At 43.5% G+C, this 19061-nt stretch overlaps 1 protein-coding gene and 1 pseudogene across 2 annotated transcripts; both read left to right on the top strand.

Annotated features, from left to right (window-relative positions):
- Window positions 1-842: 842 nt before the first annotated feature.
- Window positions 843-9478, top strand: LOC112250641 (galectin-3-binding protein B). 2 transcript variants are annotated; one of them, XM_042321966.1, is made up of 7 exons: window positions 873-982; window positions 3151-3272; window positions 5613-5703; window positions 5904-6095; window positions 6705-6836; window positions 7454-7727; window positions 7857-9478. In XM_042321966.1, exons 3-7 carry the CDS (start codon window positions 5643-5645, stop codon window positions 8950-8952), a joined length of 1755 nt encoding a protein of 584 aa, XP_042177900.1. In that variant the 5' UTR covers window positions 873-982; window positions 3151-3272; window positions 5613-5642; the 3' UTR covers window positions 8953-9478. The 2 variants fall into 2 exon arrangements, with proteins under 2 accessions (XP_024276730.1, XP_042177900.1); XM_024420962.2 differs by lacking the exon at window positions 3151-3272 and having other exon boundaries at window positions 843-982.
- A 4388-nt stretch (window positions 9479-13866) lies between these two features.
- LOC112251537 lies at window positions 13867-18774 on the top strand (annotated as a pseudogene).
- Window positions 18775-19061: the final 287 nt, after the last annotated feature.

Here is a 19061-nt window from a genome sequence, read left to right as displayed (position 1 = left end):
ATACTTAGTTTGAAGTTTTTGTAAAATCTATGATGTGAAAAATGAACGGTGAAAAAACGATTTGAACCATTTTCGTGTTTGACTGCTAGGCTTTATGGTTATTATGATGACGCGACCACTGGTCCGGACAATTAATCCTGCTATATGACTCATTGCGGCTAGCACTAATAACAGGTCAAATGAACGAGTCACTCAGAAAGACGAATCACGACACTCGAGTCAGTAAAAAATGTCGTTTAAAACGAACTAATCGTTCGCGAACTACAAATCACTACCATCCAGGTAGTGAACCGAGCCACGAAGAGACTGGCAAGCGTTTTGAGTAGAAAATGGTCAGCATGCGGCTGCTCACCGGCTTGTTGCCATGATCCCACTCTTGAAGAAAACTCATCACTTTACTGATAGCTGTTTTGTTCCTTGCTTGTGGACATTATTACTGCTTTCCACATCGTCGAACAGCAAGGGCAAAGGAGTTCTGATGTGGATATGTAGCTAGCCAGGCAGCTAGCTAACATGAGTAAATTAGATGATATAAGGTGGCCACAGCTTTTCAAATTGTTTGATTCAACTGTTTAGCTAGCTAATCCGGAATGGGGGGGGGGGATCTTCCCATTCCCACACAGTAATGTACGGGATATGTAAAAACAATGTAATAACACGTTTAAAACCCAGCGTTCGTGGCAATGCAATTTTGGGAATCCAGCGTGCTTGGTCATGAACACATTTGCGAAACACATGGCATAATCATAGCCAGTTTGACCTACATAGGACGCTGCATATTGAATGCGTTGCGTCGTCCCATGTAGGAGTCTAGGACTAGCAATGCATGCATATCCTAACCAATGTCATTTGAGCATTCTGAAGAAACGAAACTCATGGATTTGGCCAGCCCTCGAGTTTCGAGCAGGGAGGGGATTATGGAGAAAGAGTGATTATCAACTCCATATTTAGAGGTACCAGAATCTTAACTGCGAAGCAATTGGTAAAGTATTATTATTTTTAACATTTGAATGTACAATGATTTAATGTGACTGAAATACAAAAAGCTAATAATACTGGAGGGAACAATTAAAATAAGTGATCAAGCAAAATCAATGATGAAGAGAGACGGACACAATAGGTTGCTCTCAGTGGTTAACTATCGTAACAATCTACAGTGTAAATTGTCTTGTCTTTAAGATTGTAGTAGTAGTTCTGATTTTATATGAGAAGTAAGGTATACCTCTGCAATGGCTTTATTATGTTTTTAGTGTGCATTTCAGTCTGTAATTTATTTGATTGCTGGATGTTTTTGGAAATGTTGCACAATATGTTCCTTTAGTGTGTGTTTAGGAATGCACATTTCGGTCAATTTTGGTGCCAGCTAGGCTACCTGCCAACGGGCGGCAGGTAGCCTAGTGGTTAGAGCGTTGGACTAGTAACCGAAAGGTTGCAAGATCGTCAAGGTAAAAATCTTTCGTTCTGCCCCTGAACAAGGCAGTCAACCCACTGTTCCTCGGCCGTCATTGAAAATAAGAATTTGTTCTTAACTGACTTGCCTAGTTAAATAAAGGTAAAACAAATATAAAACATTTACCGGTTAACAAATGGTTACTTTTTTTCCAAACAGTAAAATTATGTTACCAACAGAAAATACTATCAGAGATCTGTATATAATGACGAGATACGTATTTCTCTGCCCGAACAATGGTAGTCGTCCCACCACTGGAAGGCAGGAGACATAGAAACGCATTGGGCTTGTTCAGGACAGATTTTGGCGAGAGCGAAACCTCTCGCTTTGCCTCTTCCTCTCTGATACAATGTTTAAGCGTTATACTACGGGGCGGTCTAATCCCGAATGCTGATTGGTTAAAAGTCAAATAAAATCAAACTTTATTTGTCACTGGCGCCGAATACAAGTGTAGACCTTACAGTGAAATGCTTTACTTACAAGCCCTGAACCAACAGTGCAGTTCAAAAGATAAAAAGTAACACAATAAGAATAACAATAACAAGGCTATATACAAGGGGTACAGGTACAGAGTCAGTGTGCGGGGGTACATGTTAGTTGAGGTATTTTGTACATGTAGGCAGGGGTGAAGTGACTATGCATAGATAATAAACAACAAGTAGCAGCAATGTACAAAAGGAGGAGGAGCGGGGGGAATCAATGTAAATTGTCCAGTGGCGATTTTATTAATTGTTCAGCAGTCTTGTGGCTTGAGGGTAGAAGCTGTTGAGGAGCCTTTTGGTCCTAGACTTGGCACTCTGGTACCGCTTCTGTGCGGTAGCAGAGAAAACAGGCTATAACTTGGGTGACTGGAGTCTCTAACAATTTTATGGGCTTTCCTCTGACACCAGCTATTATATAGGCCCTGGATGGCAGGAAGTTTGGCTCCAGCAATGTACTGGGCCGAACGCACTACCCTTTGTAGCGCCTTAAGGTCAGGTGCCGAGCAGTTGAAATACCAGGCGGTGATGCAACCGGTCAGGATGCTCTCGATGGTGCAGCTGTAGAACCTTTTGAAGATCTGGGGACCCATGCCAAATCTTTTCAGTCTCCTGAGGGGGGAAAAGGTTTTGTCATGCCCTCATCACGACTGTCTTGGTATGTTTGGATCATGATAGTTCGTTGGTGATGTGGACACCAAGAAACTTAAAACTCTTGACCCTTTCCACTACAGCCCCGTCGATGCTAATGGGGGCATGTTCGGCCAGTCTTTTCCTGTAGTCCAAGATCAGCTCCCTTGTCTTGCTCATGTTGAGGGAGAGGTTGTTGTCCTGGCACCGCACTGCCAATTCTCTGACCTCCCTATAGACCTTCTCATCATTGTTGATGATCAGGCCTACCCCTGTTGTGTCGTCAGCAAACTTAATGATGGTGTTGGAGTCGTGTTTGGCCACGCTGTCATGGGTGAACAGGGAGTACAGGAGGGGACTAAGTACACACCCCTGAGGGGCCCCAGAGTTAAGGCTCAGCGTGGCAGATGTGTTGTTGCATACTCTTACCAGCTGGGAGTGGCCCGTCAGGAAGTCCAGGATCCAGTTGCAGAAGGAGGTGTTTAGTCCCAGAGTCCTTAGCTTAATGATGAGCTTTGTGGGCACTATGGTGTTGAACGCTGAGCTGTAGTCAATGAACAGCATTCCCACACAGGTGTTCCTTTTGTACAGGTGGCAAAAGGCAGTGTGGAGTGTGATTGAGATTGTGTCATCCGTGGATCTATTGGGCGGAATGCGAATTTGAGTGGGTCTGGGAGGATGCTGTTGATGTCTATTCCACAAGTTACCACTGGGTAAATCTATGACGTTAATATTCCTGTTACTCTGTTCCATCTGACTGCACAATCCACTGTCTCATCAGCCTAGGCAGGGAAGTTATAAACTTGATCTCCACTATAAAAAGCATCTATACATGATCTCACATTTATTTTAGACTAACATTTAGTTTTCAACAGTGGAGATTTGTATAAACCTTGTATAAAGATTTGTATAAACAGTATAAACTGTCTGTCTCCGACATATGCAACATTGTTTCAATATTCAAATTCGATCTCCAGCTGGCCCATAGTAATGAACGTGTAGGGGTCGGGAGTCGAGACGAGAGAGGCAGGCAGCGTTTCTCAGACAGTCGAAATCATGAATCAGCTGGCATCATTTTTATCAATATATACAAAGAAATGTCAATTGAAAAACGGTGAAAGGAATGAAGGGCAGCTAGTTTCAGTTTGAGGTTATTCTGTTAGCTGTGTTGATAGCTAGCTCCTCTGAGCAACAGTGTCCATAACGAGAGAGTACATTTTCTATGCCAGGTGAAATCGTGCCTCATTAGGCCATTGTTATGGATGTATCCAAATGTCACTAGAAAACAGCTTAAACAAATGCAGGTACTGTTGTTATTCTGTCTGCACTGTTTGACGTGATTGTAAGTTAGCCGTAGTTGGCTAGCTAGCAAGCAAGGGATAAGAACGTTGCCAGCCAGTATGGCAACGGAACATTTAGAACGAATGACTGGGTCGCGTCCAAAGATGCAGAATAAAACGTCCAAAGATACAGAACAAAAAGACTGAACAACTGGGTCCCATCTCTGGCAACCTAACCAGTAGAAAGAACGACCAGCTGGCTTGGGTAGCAACACTCGATTTGTTTTGGGACTATATCTTGTGGAAGGATGAAATAGTATAAATAAATTCATCAAAATAACATTGAATTAAAATATGTCAATCATTATTTGAATATGTTGGTAATCCGTTGTATAAAAGTGATAATGCCCTCGAAGCCGGTGTTTGGAGGATATATTGGCACGGTTTGCCTGCCCTCGACTTCGTTTCGGGCCTAACAACACCCGTGCCAATATATCCTCCAAACACCGGCTTTGAGAGCATTATCACTTAAATAAGGCCTGAGGAGGTGTGGTATATGGCCAATATACCACAGCTAAGGGCTGTTCTTCTGCACGACACAACGCGGAGTGCCTTGACACAGGCCTTAGCCGTGGAATATTGGCCATAAATCACAAAACCCAGAGGTGCCTTATTGCTATTATAAACTGTTTACCAATGTAATTAGAACAGTAAAAATACATGTTTTGTCATACCCGTGGTATACGGTCTTATATACCATGGCTGTCAGTCAATCGGCATTCAGGGCTCGATGCACCCAGTTAATAAATGCATATAAGGACCGGACATTTTTCATTAAGAGCTTAATGGAAACATGCAACAATAGCAAGCCTATCGCCTTACAGTCAAAATGCTATAGCCTATTATTGAACATGCAACTCAGTTCAAAACAGCGCACCTAATGCGAGCGGTTCCATATGTGACAGATGGAAATCTCTGTTAGAAACTTATAAAGAGGGGGAATCTATAACAACAACTAGGATTGGTTGCTAATATAACTAGGATTGTGCCTTCGGCTTCTGAACAATGAAGAAAGTTGATATGAAAACTAATAGAACAGGAGAGAAATGCTGTTTAATGGCACCAGGAAGTCTTTATAAAATAATTGCCGCCTCGTTTCTATGGTTGGATTTTTTCAAGGCTACTTTAAAGCAAGGTAAGACATGCCTCATTATTTTAAGTGAAGCTTTCAGACAATTCCTGACTCAAGCTCACATTGCCAAGAGGTGGGTGACGCGCTGATAGCCTGCCTATGGTTGACTATAGCCTATGCACTGGAATGGCAAATGGGAGGCGCGCTTTAAGTACAAGTTGAGGTTGAGAAATAAAAATAGTTCATTTTAATCGTGGCCGTCAAAGTTTTTAACACGGGATTGTATTTAGAGTTGTTATTTATTGCGCAACGACTGGGTTTACAAAAGCACCTTTCACTCCATTGAGGACCTACTCTCTCTGGCAGGTGATAGGATATTCTACTCTTCAAACTAGGCTCTGTATGCTCTGCGCGTGTGATAAATAAGATGCCCATAGATTGATAGCATGATGTATTTTCGACAGCTAGGTTAACCGTTAACATCCGTAGTTTGTGCGTCTGAATCTCAGGGGGGCTTAGGGAAAGTCAAAAGACACATTTCTGGTCTTAATGATGGGCAATAAAATTGTATTTTATTATTTTATATTCTGTATTCTAATCACTTTTATATCTCAACATTCTTCCTTACCCATGTTTTTCAGATACTTATCACCTGGAGCCTGGCTAGAAACATGTCAGGGGAGTATTGCCTAATTTCCTGTGTCCTTCTGCTCATGGTCAGCTTGTCTGTGGGTGAGTTCATGCAGTGGTCATCCTCTGCAGCTGTAAACCCTTAAAACTGGTTTTCCAAGTGCAATTCATTTCCCGGAGACAGGTTAAGCCTAGGCTTGGACTGAAAAGCTATTTCAATGGAGATTTTCCACTGTCCAGATTTATCAGTGCTTTTGGGGGACTATTTGACTGACTTACTGTATTCGAATGCTTCCATTCAGGGTTACAGAATGGGAACATGAGGCTGGTGGGGGGAGAGCTGGCCCTGGAGGGCCGTGTGGAGATCTACTATAATGGACAGTGGGGGACCGTGTGTGACGACAACTGGGACATTACTGAGGCACAGGTGGTGTGTCGCTATCTCAACTACCCTGGTGCTCTCACTGCTGTGGTGGGCGGGACCTACGGACAAGGTAGGTTAGATCTGTATGATCTCACCATTCAGAACCATATACACTTGAGTGTACAAAACATTTGAACACCTTCCTAATACTGACTAGCACCTCCTTTTGCCCTCAGAACAGCCTCAATTCATTGTGACATGGACTCTACAATGTGTCGAAAGCGTTCCACAGGGATGCTGGCCCATGTTGACCCTAATGCTTCCCACAGTTGTGTCAAGTTGAGTGGTGGACCATTGTTGATACACACGTGAACTGTTGACCTTGAAAAACCCAGCAGCGTTGCAGTTCTTGACACACTCAAACCGGTGTGCCAGGCACCTACCATACCCCTACCATATTTTTTGTCTTGCCCGTTCACCTTCTGAATGGCACACATACACAGTCTTAATTGTCTCAAGGCTTAAAAATCCTTCTTCAACCTGTCTTCTCCCCTTCATCTACATTGATTGAAGTGATATCAATAAGGGATCATAGCGTTCACCTGGACTCACCTGGTCAGTCTATGTAATGGAAAGAGCACGTGTTCCTAATGTTTTGCACATTCAGTGTATAGCATACAATGGAGGTCTGCACTGTTTGTTTGCATTGACCCGTGACACGTTTGTATTCTGGCCTTAGGATCTGGTCCTATCTGGATGGATGATCTAAACTGTGAGGGGACAGAGAAAGACTTGTCCCACTGTCTCTTCAAAGGCTGGGGGGTTACTGACTGTCAACATGCTGAGGATGCTGGTGTGGTCTGTGAAAGAGGTACATGTGTATTTGATTATTTGATATTTAAATACTTATTTTAGTATGTTCAAGTAATGTGGCTGGAATCAACTTCTATTGTAAGTATTGGAAAGTATTTTCAAATAGTTTCCTATAAATAGCCTATTATTTTTAAGGTATTTTCAAATACTTATTTCCAAATACATGATTTCAAATACCAAACTGATGAAATGTATGGGTGTATTTGAGTCAGTGTATATGAGTATTTTCAAATTCATACCAATACTTTCCAAGTGTATTTCCAAATGCATTCCAATATTCAACTCCTTGTCTTTGAAAGTTATTGAAATACCCTAAATAATATTTGAACCCAGGTCTACAGTGACCACAGTGACTGATACACGAAGCCCTAGAAACCAGACACAGTGTAATTGAAAGGCACAAAGACAGAATTGAAGTATCCAGTAGCAGAAGTTACTGGCTCACTTTGCGATGCTAATAGAGATGTTACAACTGTTACATGTTCAAAGATGTTTACAATGAATGGCTGTTGGATTTGAAGAAAATATTTGATACATTTCTGATATTTTGTTGATAAACTGTTTGTGCTATTCAGCATATGATGTGCTTAATCAATATTTGTTCTGTTTGATCAGAATCGTCTCAGAATAGCAGTCGCGTCTACACTCTGGACCACAACACAGGCCTCAGTAACCACATGGGGGAGCTGTTTGACAGTGGACGCGACTGTGACTTTGACATCATGGTGCGGGTTGCAAACAGCGCTGTGGAAACCATCTGTGTTCACAAGCTGATTGTCACTCTGGACCCAAATGCCTCCATCTTAAACACCACACAAGAGGAGAACCTCAGTAACCTCAACCTAGACGTCAGCCTCAACTGCCGGCCACATGTCACCGACTTCCTGAGGTAAGGCGGCACCAACCTGCTAGCAAACCTTAATCTAGTTACTGTTACATCAACAATATTGTTCTGCAAAGCAAAGCTTTGCCGTGGCAGAGAATCCATGTATTTTTGTAATCTTTTTATCTTCCTCAGGTATCTGTACACGCGGCAGATTAATGTGACCATGTCCTCTGCCCAGTGCATCCACAAGATGGCGTCCGACTGGGGTCTGAAGCAGCTTCAGGAGGCGGCAGGGAGGCTTTTCACCTGGCTGCTCCCCGATGATGCCTCCTTCCAGACCCAGACCTCTCTGTACGAGTACTCAGTCCACACAGGCGACACAGTTCTGCAGGAAACCTGTCTGCGCTACCTTGCCTGGAACTGTGAGTCACTGATCCGTTCCCCAGCCTGGACTGGTCTTGCCCTGGGCACAGTAAAGGCCCTTCTAGCCCGGTCAGACGTGGTAGTGCCAGATGAGGCCTTCCTCCTAAAGGGTTTGGAGGACTGGGTGTTGGAACAGGGTAACTCGTCCACCCACGAAGACCAGGTCGCCATTTTGAACCACATCCGTTTTCCCATGATCGCTGCTGAAGATTTGTTCAACCTCAAAGCCAAGTCTGAACTGTACATGGACCAACAAGAGCGTTATAATGCCGGCATGTTGCAGGGCTTTCAGTTCAATGCACTACCCTTCCAGACGCTAGCTGGGGGCCTCCTCCTTAAAAAGGTGGAATACACACCCAGGATCTACACTGGCAAGCCATGGAGCTTCACTTTCAGCTCAAAGGATCTCAACACGTTCCGATACGTCGGACACTATTCCCACTCAGGCCAGAACCTCAACAGCCTCAGTGCCAACTTTGACAGCCCTGTGCACAACAGTGCCTTTTTTTCCCTGTTCAAAAAGCTCAACTGGAACACCAGGGTCTTTATCCACAACCATGAATGCTCAAACAGCGGCATCCGCTGTCCGTCGCTGCCGATGGTCTCGCTAACTGCCCAGAATAACAGGGAGTTGCCCCAAGAGTATCAGGACAGCATCCGCTACCTCAACAAGGTTGTCCTGATGTGTGAAGGGGAGTTTGTATTCCATGTCCAGGATTTTGCATCCACGATAGGCAATGGCGGCAATCAGGCCCAGATTCCAGCAAACATCTCTGCGGGCCAGGCCTATCCGTGCCACTCAGACCAGTTCTCCTACCGTGTGGTGGTTCAGCCTGTGTACACCACTGAGATCAAGGAGAATTAGCAGGAAGTAGAGGGACAGGAATATGAGGAGATAAAGTGAACGAAGATCACTTGGTAGTTAGTAGTTCTTTTTCAATTATCCAGGTTTAACAAAGCAATTTTAGCAACGTCAATGTATGTAATCCTAAGTGTTTTGTTTAACCCATCCAATATCTTCTGAATGTCACTTCCAGGCAACACTGCATTATCATTCTCAGTGGCGATTTTAGCATGTAAATCTTGGTGTGGCAAAAAAACAAATAAATGGGATGCATGCCAGCAAAGCCACAACACTAAACAATACATTAATTGCACTATAACGGTGACAAACAGTGCCCACAAACTGTTAGTGTCAACTTAAAGCTGTCCTAACAGCAGAGTCCCAACAGCAGTCCCAACACCTTACCACTGCAACACATGGCTATGAGCGTCTTTGTCTTTAACAAAAACAGCTGATATGGCTGACTTGCTTAAACAAATGTAGTTTCTAACTGACAATTGAGATGTACAAACTATGGAATAAGGGGAGGATAAGAGGCAATCCGTAATTTCGATTAAGACGTTAATGAGCGAGCTAGGACGGATATAGTCAATATAACTATTTGTTTACCACTTTTATAATGTACAGCGACAGAATTCAGAACATGGGCCGTTTTTACAGTGTTCTCCCTGTACACCAAGTCAAACGTAGGATAAATAAAGGGGGCATCTAAGCAGACAATGAAAGCTCTTCCAAAATTTGATGATTACATTTCTCTAAAACAGGTTATAGGCTACATGTGCATCACCAAGTCAGAACAGTAGGCGAAATTAAGAGGGGTAAATAGACCAAATGATCAATCAATCAAATGTATTAAAAAGCCATTTTTACATCAGCTGATGTCACAAAGTGCTACACAGAAACCCAGCCTAAAACCCCCAAACAGCAAGCAATGTAGCAGCACGGGTGAGGCACATGGGCTACTAACAGCTTACTACACAACATACACTTAGTATTACTTTCTTAGATACAGTATATATATCTCCCTGGCATATTACATCATTTATGCAGCAGCATACAAGACATTTTTGGACTCACCTTGTTGTGCTGTGCTCACTTGAACAGGAAGGTGGCACGGTGGTCCTTTGTGGGCTTTTGTGATCAAAGTCTCTAGATTTATGGTGCTTTCAAGACAACTGGGAACTGGTTGAATCATGATGACTTCAGTGATCTTCAGGTCGTAGCTCTAGAAAGAGGCCAGAGTGCCCGATTTACAATTCGGAGTTGGATGTCCGTTCAAAACGTATTTCCCAGTCGGAGCTCGTTTTTTCCGTATTTCCCAGTTGTCTTGTACTCAAAGAAGTCAAGTTTTCGCAGTTCCGAGTTAACGGTTGTTTTGAGCGCGGCATAAATCATGCTTCATTGAGAGCATGGCCAATGTTGAATGTTTTCATTTTAAACGTGGAAAAGAGCCCCTTTATCCCAGATTTGGGACCACACAGCCACTGACTGTCACTGATTCCTTCCAAACCACTCATGGTTGAATTTGCGATTTCAAACTAGTTGTGTGATGTTTATATCCAATGGCCGATGAGCACTGATACATTTTATCTATAATTTCTCTTCATTATTTCTCTTCATATGACAAGGATTAAAAAGATTTGACAGTAGATTGTCGACTTGATTCATGGTGATGACTGCTAGCTAAGATTTTGAAAGCAGTCCAATCAAAGCTACTGTACATATACTGTAAATTGATGTAATTTTATGGGTGGCCAATGACATTGATCCTTCTTGTATGGGCACTTCTAATGTAACATAGTGTCCCCATGAGTGACAGAACACTGAGCCAATCATGGTGCAACGCTCCGTATTTTCTGCTGGCTTGCCCCACCACCACAGAAAGCACTGAGCTAGGCTGAAACACCTGCTTTTTGGAGCTGCCTTACTCAAGAAAACAAAAAAGAAACCATGTTTGTATGCAGCTTTATTAACTCAATAACATATATATATATATATATTATATATTTTTTTTTTTACATTGTTTGCAAACTGATACGTGATGTGTATTAATGCCAAAATAACATGCAAAACAGGCAAGGTCACCACTGATCGTTCTAATGTCTGTTTAATGTTACTTTGAAAAATGTGGGTCATGATCATATGTTCACGACAAATAACTTTCTATGTATGGTTGTTTTTAATAAAAGTTTTAGTGAAGTTAATACGTCTCTTTGTTCTCTATGATTAAACAGGACCATCTCACTGGGCACAGACATCAATTCAATGTCTATTCCATGTTGGTTCAAAGTCATTTCATTTAAAAGACTTGGATACATCGTTGATTTAATCAGTGTGTTGCAAAGCAATTGGTTCTTAGTTTAAGCCAATATTACACAGATTAGCTCACAGTTACAGAAATCAGGACTGCAGACAGGCTCTATAGAACTCGATATCTATGTGAGTGGCTGTGTCCAACCCACCACCACATGTTATGTTGGGCACCTACAGACCAAAAAGGATGTTATTGTCAGTCTCCCTAGGCATACGTCATTGCCTACAATGATGTATATACACAGATGAATGGGGTTAATTATAATATTTGGTACATCACTGGTTGCCTCCCACAATGTTAACAATGTTCCAGGACATTCTGGTCTCATAGACTAGACGTAACATAGTAAACGTAACTGACACAGAAATTAGTAAGATATGTTGTGTTTCGTATGGTTACATAAGACAGATGGTTACTTAACTCTTGTGCAGTCTTAACATTGTCAATATGTCAACATGCCTCGTCTACTGCTGCCTCGGCTAGTTCTTCTTCTTCTTTTTTCACTGTAGAGCCCTCAGTCCTGCTCAACTTGCCTTAGATAGCTCTTTTGTCCCACCCCACACACATGTGGAGACCTCACCTGGCTTAACTGGTGCCTCCAGAGACTAAACCTCTCATCGTCACTCAACGCCAAGGATTATCTTCGCTGTACTCACATCCTACCATACCCTTGTCTGTACATTATGTCCTGAATCTATTCTACCACGCCCAGAAATCTGCTCCTTTTATTCTCTGTTCCCAATGCACTAGATGACCAGTTCTTATAGCCTTTAGCTGTACCCTTATCCTACTCCTCCTCTGTTCCTCTGGTGATGTAGAGGTTAACCCAGGCCCTGTAGCCCCAAGTACCACACCTATTCCTCAGGTGCTCTCATTTGTTGACTTCTGTAACCATAAACGCATTGGTTTCATGCATGTTAATATCAGAAGCCTCCCTCCTAAGTTTGTTTTATTCACTGCTTTAGCACACTCCACCAACCCTGACGTCCTAGCCGTGTCTGAATCCTGGCTTAGGAAGGCCACCAAAAATTCTGAAATTTCCATCCCCAACTACAACATTTTCCACCAAGATAGAACTGCCAAAGGGGCAGAGTTGCAATCTACTGCATACATAGTCTGCAGAGTTCTGTAATGCAATCCAGGTCTGTGCCCAAACAGTTCGAGCTTCTACTTTTAAAAATCCACCTTTCCAGAAATAAGTCTTTCACTGTTGCCGCTTGTTATAGACCCCCCTCAGCCCCCAACCATGCCCTGGACACCATATGTGAATTGATTGCCCCCCATTTGTCTTCAGAGTTCGCACTGTTAGGTGACCTGAACTGGGATATGCTTAACATCCCGGCCGTCCTACAATCTAAGCTAGATGCTCTCAATCTCACACAAATTATCAAGGAACCTACCAAATACAACCTTATATCCGTATACACGGGCACCATCATAGATATCATCCTGACCAACCTGCCCTCTAAATACACCTCTGATGTCTTCAACCAGGATCTCAGCGATCACTGCCTCATTGCCTGCTTCTGTAATGTGTCAAACGACCACCCCTCATCACTGTCAAACACTCCCTAAAACACTTCAGCGAGCAGGCCTTTCTAATCGACCTGGCCCGGGTATCCTGGAAGGATATTGATCTCATCCCGTCAGTAGAGGATGCCTGGTTATTCTTAAACTTGCTCATTCCTCACCATCTTAAATAAGCATGTAGAACTAAGAACAGATATTGCCCTTGGTTCACTCCAGACTTGACTGCCTTGTCCAGCACAAAAACATCCTGTGACGTACTGCATTAGCATCGAATAGCCCCCACGATATGCAACTTTTCAGGGCAGTTAGGAAACAATATATACAGTCAGTTAGGAAAGCAAATGCTATTTTTTTTCAAACAGAAATTTGCATCCTGTAGCACAAATTCCGGAGAATAAGAGCACCTCCTCCCAGCTGCCCACTGCGCTGAGGATAAGAAACACGGTCACCATCGATAAATCTACGATAGTCGAGAATTTCAATAAGCATTTTTCTACGGCTGGCCATGCTTTCCACCTGGCTACCCCTACCCCGGCCAACAGCTCTGCACCCCCCCGCAGCAACTTGCCCAAGCTTCCAGGAATTGTGTACAGATTCTTCCTGCATGGGGCGGTGCATTATCCTCTACGGCATGGGTGTCCCTAAACTGAAACGGTTGTTGCTAACGTACGCTAATATGACTAGAATGACGTTGTTTACAACAGCCAACTTTCTGGGACATAGAGATGTCTTATATTGGCAGAAAGCTTAAATACGTGTTAATCTAACTGCAGTATCCAATTAACAGTAGCTATTACAGTGAGAAAAAAACATGCTATTGTTTGAGGAGAGTACACAACAACAAAAAACTTTTATCACGGTAACTGGTTTGATACAGTCACCTCTGAAGGTAAATAATATACTTTAATCTTGCTCTGATTTGTCATCCTGTGGGTCCCAGAGATACAATGTAGCATAGTTTAGTTTGATATAATCAATTTTAATGTTCAAATGTAGGAACTGGGGTCTATAGTTTGACCCCACTGCTGACTCTGGCTCCACACCCACCCATCTAGCTGTGTGAAAGTTAGTGTATAAGCTAATGATCCATCATGTATGACATTCCTGGATTGTGTAAACAACAATTTGGGCAGTAATGTCATTCTTCACTGGATCAGTCTGAAACTTTAGACACACTGCTGCCATCTAGTGGCCAAAATCTAAGTGACACCTAGACTCCTATATGAAAGTCTGGCCTTTCTCTTGTATTTCAAAGATGATGGGGGAAAAAAGCATGTTTTTGTTTGTATTATCTTTTACCAGATCTAATGTGTTATATGGAAAAGAAGAATACTGAATGGAAGCTTGTTCACAGATACTGTATACAAGGATGAGATGGTCCTACCTCCGCCCTGACAACGCTAATTAGGTCGGACCAATGGCAGAAGGACTGTTTGATTCTGTCGGCGCGAGTGCGGCTGGAGAAAATGTGTGTAATACTGTAACACCTAATAATGGTGCTAGAAAGGGCTAAAGTTGTAAATCAAGATAATCCTCAGTGTGTTAATGCCTCATTCCCTGTTGGAGTGTGATTCATGAGCAAGAATGTTTTTTGGGGAAACTTGTTTTTGCGGTCACAAAGATGGTGAAGGACCCATTGGGAGAAGTGGAGTCAGAGTGACCAGGAGTAGTATGATTTTGATTTCATCCCACAGGGCACAGGTGTCAATTCAACATCTATTCCACGTTGATTTAACGTAATTTCAATGAAGTGACGTGGAAACAATGTTGTTTGTGGCCAGTGGGATGTGTGTCAAAAGAACAAAAGGAGAAAGCACTGTAGCTCTACAGAACATATCATATCATACAAAATGGATGATGGGCAAATGAATACATACCATATGAAATGTAACACACAGTATATTCAGAAAGTATCCAGACCCCTTGACTTTTTCCACATTTTGTTACAGTATAAGCCTTATTCTAAAATTGATTAAATAACACATTTTCCTCATCAATCTACACACAATACCACAATATGACAATGCTAAAACAGGTTTTTAAAAATATTTGCAAAAAACACCCTTTGCTATGAGACTCAAAATTAAGGTCAGGTGCATTCTGTTTCCATTGATCATCCTTGAAATTCAATTGATTGGACATGATTTGGAAAGGCACACACCTGTCTCCCCCGTCTCTCTCTTTTCTTCTCCCCTGTGTCTGTCTCTCTCCCGCTTTCCCCTGTTTCTCCCCCTCCCCATCTCTAAGCAGTGCAGGTGCCAGTGTACCCGGAGCAGGAGTATCAGATGTATTTCCATGACGACGGCTGTACCAAAGCAGAGACAGACCTGCGTTTCATCGTCGTCCACAACCGTTCCTACACACACACTTTAAATACTTCATTTGAATCCACAAATCACATTGCAGTCAGGAAGTCAGGAGTCATTTCAATTTGAATATTGGCATTTTTAAAAGCAAGTGATACTTCATGAAATACAATGTCTTTCCATTATAATAGACATCCCGTAAACATTCCTTGAATTTGTGCTTTCAGAAAGGTTCAACGGATTACCTGAAGGAGCGTTACTACTACATTTGTGCACGCTGAACAAGGTCCGGGCTGCAACATGGACAGAGCCCAAGATCTACATATTTGTTGCGCGTCACGAGAGTTGCAGGAAACCGCAGTAGGAGTAGCTGTGAACTGGACGTGCTACCTTGTCCCGGACCTTCTGTTTTGGACTCTCTCTCTACCGCACCTGCTGTCTCTAAATCTGAATGATCGTCTATGAAAAGCCACCTGACATTTACTCCTGAGGTGCTGACCTGTTGCACCCTCTACAACCATTGACTATTATTATCTGACCCTGCTGGTCATGTATGAACGTTTGAACATCTTGGCCATGTTCTGTTGTAATTTCCACCCGGCACAGCCAGAAGAGGACTGGCCACACCTCAGAGCCTAGGTTTCTTCCTAGGTTCGGGCCTTTCTAGGGAGTTTTTCCTAGCGACCGTGCTTCTACATCTGCATTGCTTGCTGTTTGGGGTTTTAGGCTGGGTTTCTGTACGGCCCTTTGTGACATCGGCTGATGTAAAAAAGGGCTTTATAAATCAATGTGATTGATACAACTTTAGAGACAGGGGTGCCTAAGGATATGCTCAAGTCTGACATATTTTCCCTCCCTGGCTGGACCCTCGACACCACCTCCACTTAATCTACTCCTTTAATGAACTGCATCAGCATCCAGCTGTGGAGGACCATATCCCATGAACTGCCATCTGGCTGGCAGATTTTGTTTTTAATGATATTTTTTTGTGAGTTTCTGTATGAAAAGCGCTATTCAAAATAAATATATTATGATTAAGACAATTCCACTGTTAGTGTTTTGAAGGGGCAGCTTATTCCCCAGTTTGGATCCAACATTTCATGCTGTGTTATAGTCCAGGGTTGTATTCATTAGGGCAAAACGTAGCTTATTCCCCAGTTTGGATCCAACATTTCATGCTGTGTTATAGTCCAGGGTTGTATTCATTAGGGCAAAACGTTTTGCAACGGAAAACCCAAATAAGCTTTCTGAGTGGACAAGTTCAGATAGTACCTCCCTGTTTCAGTTCATTTTTGTCCTGATGAACATGACCCAGCACTCACGTTGCACTTCCCCGTTTTGCCCTGCAGGTGGAAGAAGAGGAGTATCTTATGCAGGAGCTGCGGATGATTGAGAGCAGGAAAAAGGAGCGTGAGAAGAAAGCCCAGGTCCTGCAGGAGCTCATCACTGCCGCCGACACCAACACAGATGAGACGTGCATAGCGCAAGGCCAGCAAGAAGAAGCTCCCACTGAAACGAGAGACAGAGAAACTGGTAAATCAACCATCACCCCCACCCCATGGTTTTGTAGAGATCTGAGAGTATCTTGATAGTTGTGAGAAATATGGTGAAGGGCTCCGCCTTGCCCTCCAATAGGCCATGTGCAATTCTCAACTCCTATCAATATTTTTTTTGTGTGGTTACGATTTCAAGTGTGTTTTGCATTTAAAAGGACCCTGATGCCACCCTGCTTTAAAAAAAAGTGACTAAGTCTGTCTTGCTCACCTCTCTACTGTCTCCGTCTGACCACAACAAGCTGTTCCTGAGATAGCAGGCATCATATTCCCCGACTTCAAATCAGCTGGAGTCTCACTGCGCAGTCAGAGGGTAAGCATGGCCATTCACTAAAACGATCAGCTGCATATGATTTGTATATAGGAACAGCATATGGGTTTTGCTTAGATTGTTCCCCTCCAAAAATATAATCCTAGGACCTCAACTTTACAAAAGGCCAATATAAAGCACTCGTCTGAAACAATCAATTTGAGATGGTTTTGGAAAACTCTCCACCAACGTTCCATTTTTACAAGGGTCCAAAAGATCCATTTATTTTACTTTAAGTCACCGGTCTAGCATGCGTGGTCTCATAGCTTGTGATGTATGCTGAGAGTGGCTGGAGCATGTTAGGCCTGGCTCTAAGTCCCAAATGGTACCCTATTTCCTATGTAGTGCACTACGTTTGACCAGGGCCCATAGGATTCTGGTCAAAAGCGGTGCACTTTATAGGGAACAGGGTGCCATTTGGGAGGCGGGACACAGTCCTAGCTCTCATTAGCAAAAATCATGATTTATGCCGCTAGTGGCGCACTAATATCTGTAAGACATAGCAGCAGAGGGAGCTTATTCGTCTGAAAGACTGATGGGGAGACGTTACTCTCTATGCAAAATGCATTAGGGCTAAAGGAGTGGAGTTCTCCTCGGATAATCTGTCAGTTTATCCCCATATTCCTGACATCCCCGACTTATTGTGTGTGTGTGTGTGTGTGTGTGTGTGTGTGTTACAGATGAAACTGCCGAGCTCGGTAGGCCAGAAGAAGATCAAGGCCATTGAGGAGTTTGTGACGGAGCGGGAAGTGGGTGAGTGCGCAGCTAGCCATACCACCTACCACCACCGTATCCTAGGACTAAATGATACGGAAAGCAATCCAAGGCACTATCTCACACAAGTGATAGAAATCACATCTACCACACCAACCTGAATAGAGAAAACAGACCTCAGAATGTATTGACAAAAAAATTGGCTCAACCTGTCAGAGAGACCATCCCAAAAATACCAACGCACTCTTACCAGGTAGTGGAGTGACTACGCCTTGATTGAGTTTGCATATCCATGTAGGAATAGTAAAACCAGGCAAACAATTTGGTTACTGACAATGCATTGCGGTTTCACACAACCTAAATCAGGGCCTCAAAGTGGTACGCGGGATACGTCCTGCGTGTTTCTAACTCCATCTTTCCCTACTCTGTTCTCTCTGTGTAGACCTGAACCCCATGCCCACAGAGGACATAGTCCAGATGTCCAACGAGCTGCTCATTGGCATGGTGCTGGTCTAGGAGCTGAAGCAGGCTCAGGTATCTGAGTACGAACAACAGATGCTCTGCCACTTCTTCAAGGCCTTGCTGCTGAAGACTGGAGGAGGGGTGGGCCCTGTCAGGCCCCCAGGGGGAGGAGGACTGGGTGGTCTGTAGGTGCCCGGCCCCGATGACATCAATGGGGAGGCCAAGGAGCAGATCATTGATGTGGTGGGAGCCCCACTCACCCCCAACTCAAGTCTTTTAACCCACCCCACGCACACAAACCTTGGTTGTTTTCATTAGGCACCATATGGAATAAAACGGATATAAAACGAGGGACGACCGGAGCTTGTCCTATGAGGAATGCCTGTTTTCGTTGTCTGCCGCTATATGTTTTGATATAGTGTACCCTAATGAATACAGCCTGGCTGTCTAACAGGAGTTGGCTAAATAGAACTTGTCAAAGAGAATACATTTAGGCAGTGTTCCAATGGGCACTGTCATAGTTGCATGTGAAATTATGCAGATATGTTCTGGACCAATGGCTGACAGCGTTCGGTGCATTCTTTGTCATTCCAGCATAAACGCAGAGAGTCCGCCTCCAGTTCCTCGTCCATCAAGTAGGTGAAGAAGCTTTGACGTGGAAAATGAGCCCTGGGGTTTTATGTGACTGAGGAGGAGAGGAGAGAGGATGAGGTCACATCCCACCCTGGCCTCAGTGGAGTGGCCTGTAGAGCGGAGGGCTGGAGAAAGAGAAAGGGGAGGGTTTGTCATCCATCACCCCCCCCAGACAAATAACAAATAACCAAGCGCCCCTAAATGTGACTGATGCTCCTGTACAATAACCCCCCCCACCACCACCCCAGGCCCAACATCCACTCTCCCCTTTACAGCATTCTCCCCTGACATTCCTTTTCATTACTCCT

The sequence above is a fragment of the Oncorhynchus tshawytscha genome, linkage group LG05 (assembly GCF_018296145.1).
Source record: "Oncorhynchus tshawytscha isolate Ot180627B linkage group LG05, Otsh_v2.0, whole genome shotgun sequence".
NCBI lineage: Eukaryota > Metazoa > Chordata > Actinopteri > Salmoniformes > Salmonidae > Oncorhynchus > Oncorhynchus tshawytscha.
Note: the sequence above shows the minus strand (reverse complement) of the source record. Positions and strands in the feature narration are given on the sequence as shown.

Excerpts from the sequence above, each read along its gene's own strand:
- LOC112250641 (XM_024420962.2), top strand. The coding sequence starts at position 5,643 with ATGTCAGGGGAGTATTGCCTAATTTCCTGTGTCCTTCTGCTCATGGTC. Across the intron at positions 6,096-6,704 it reads GGGCGGGACCTACGGACAAG|GATCTGGTCCTATCTGGATG; the intron begins GTAGGTTAGATC and ends TTCTGGCCTTAG. Across the intron at positions 6,837-7,453 it reads TGGTGTGGTCTGTGAAAGAG|AATCGTCTCAGAATAGCAGT; the intron begins GTACATGTGTAT and ends CTGTTTGATCAG.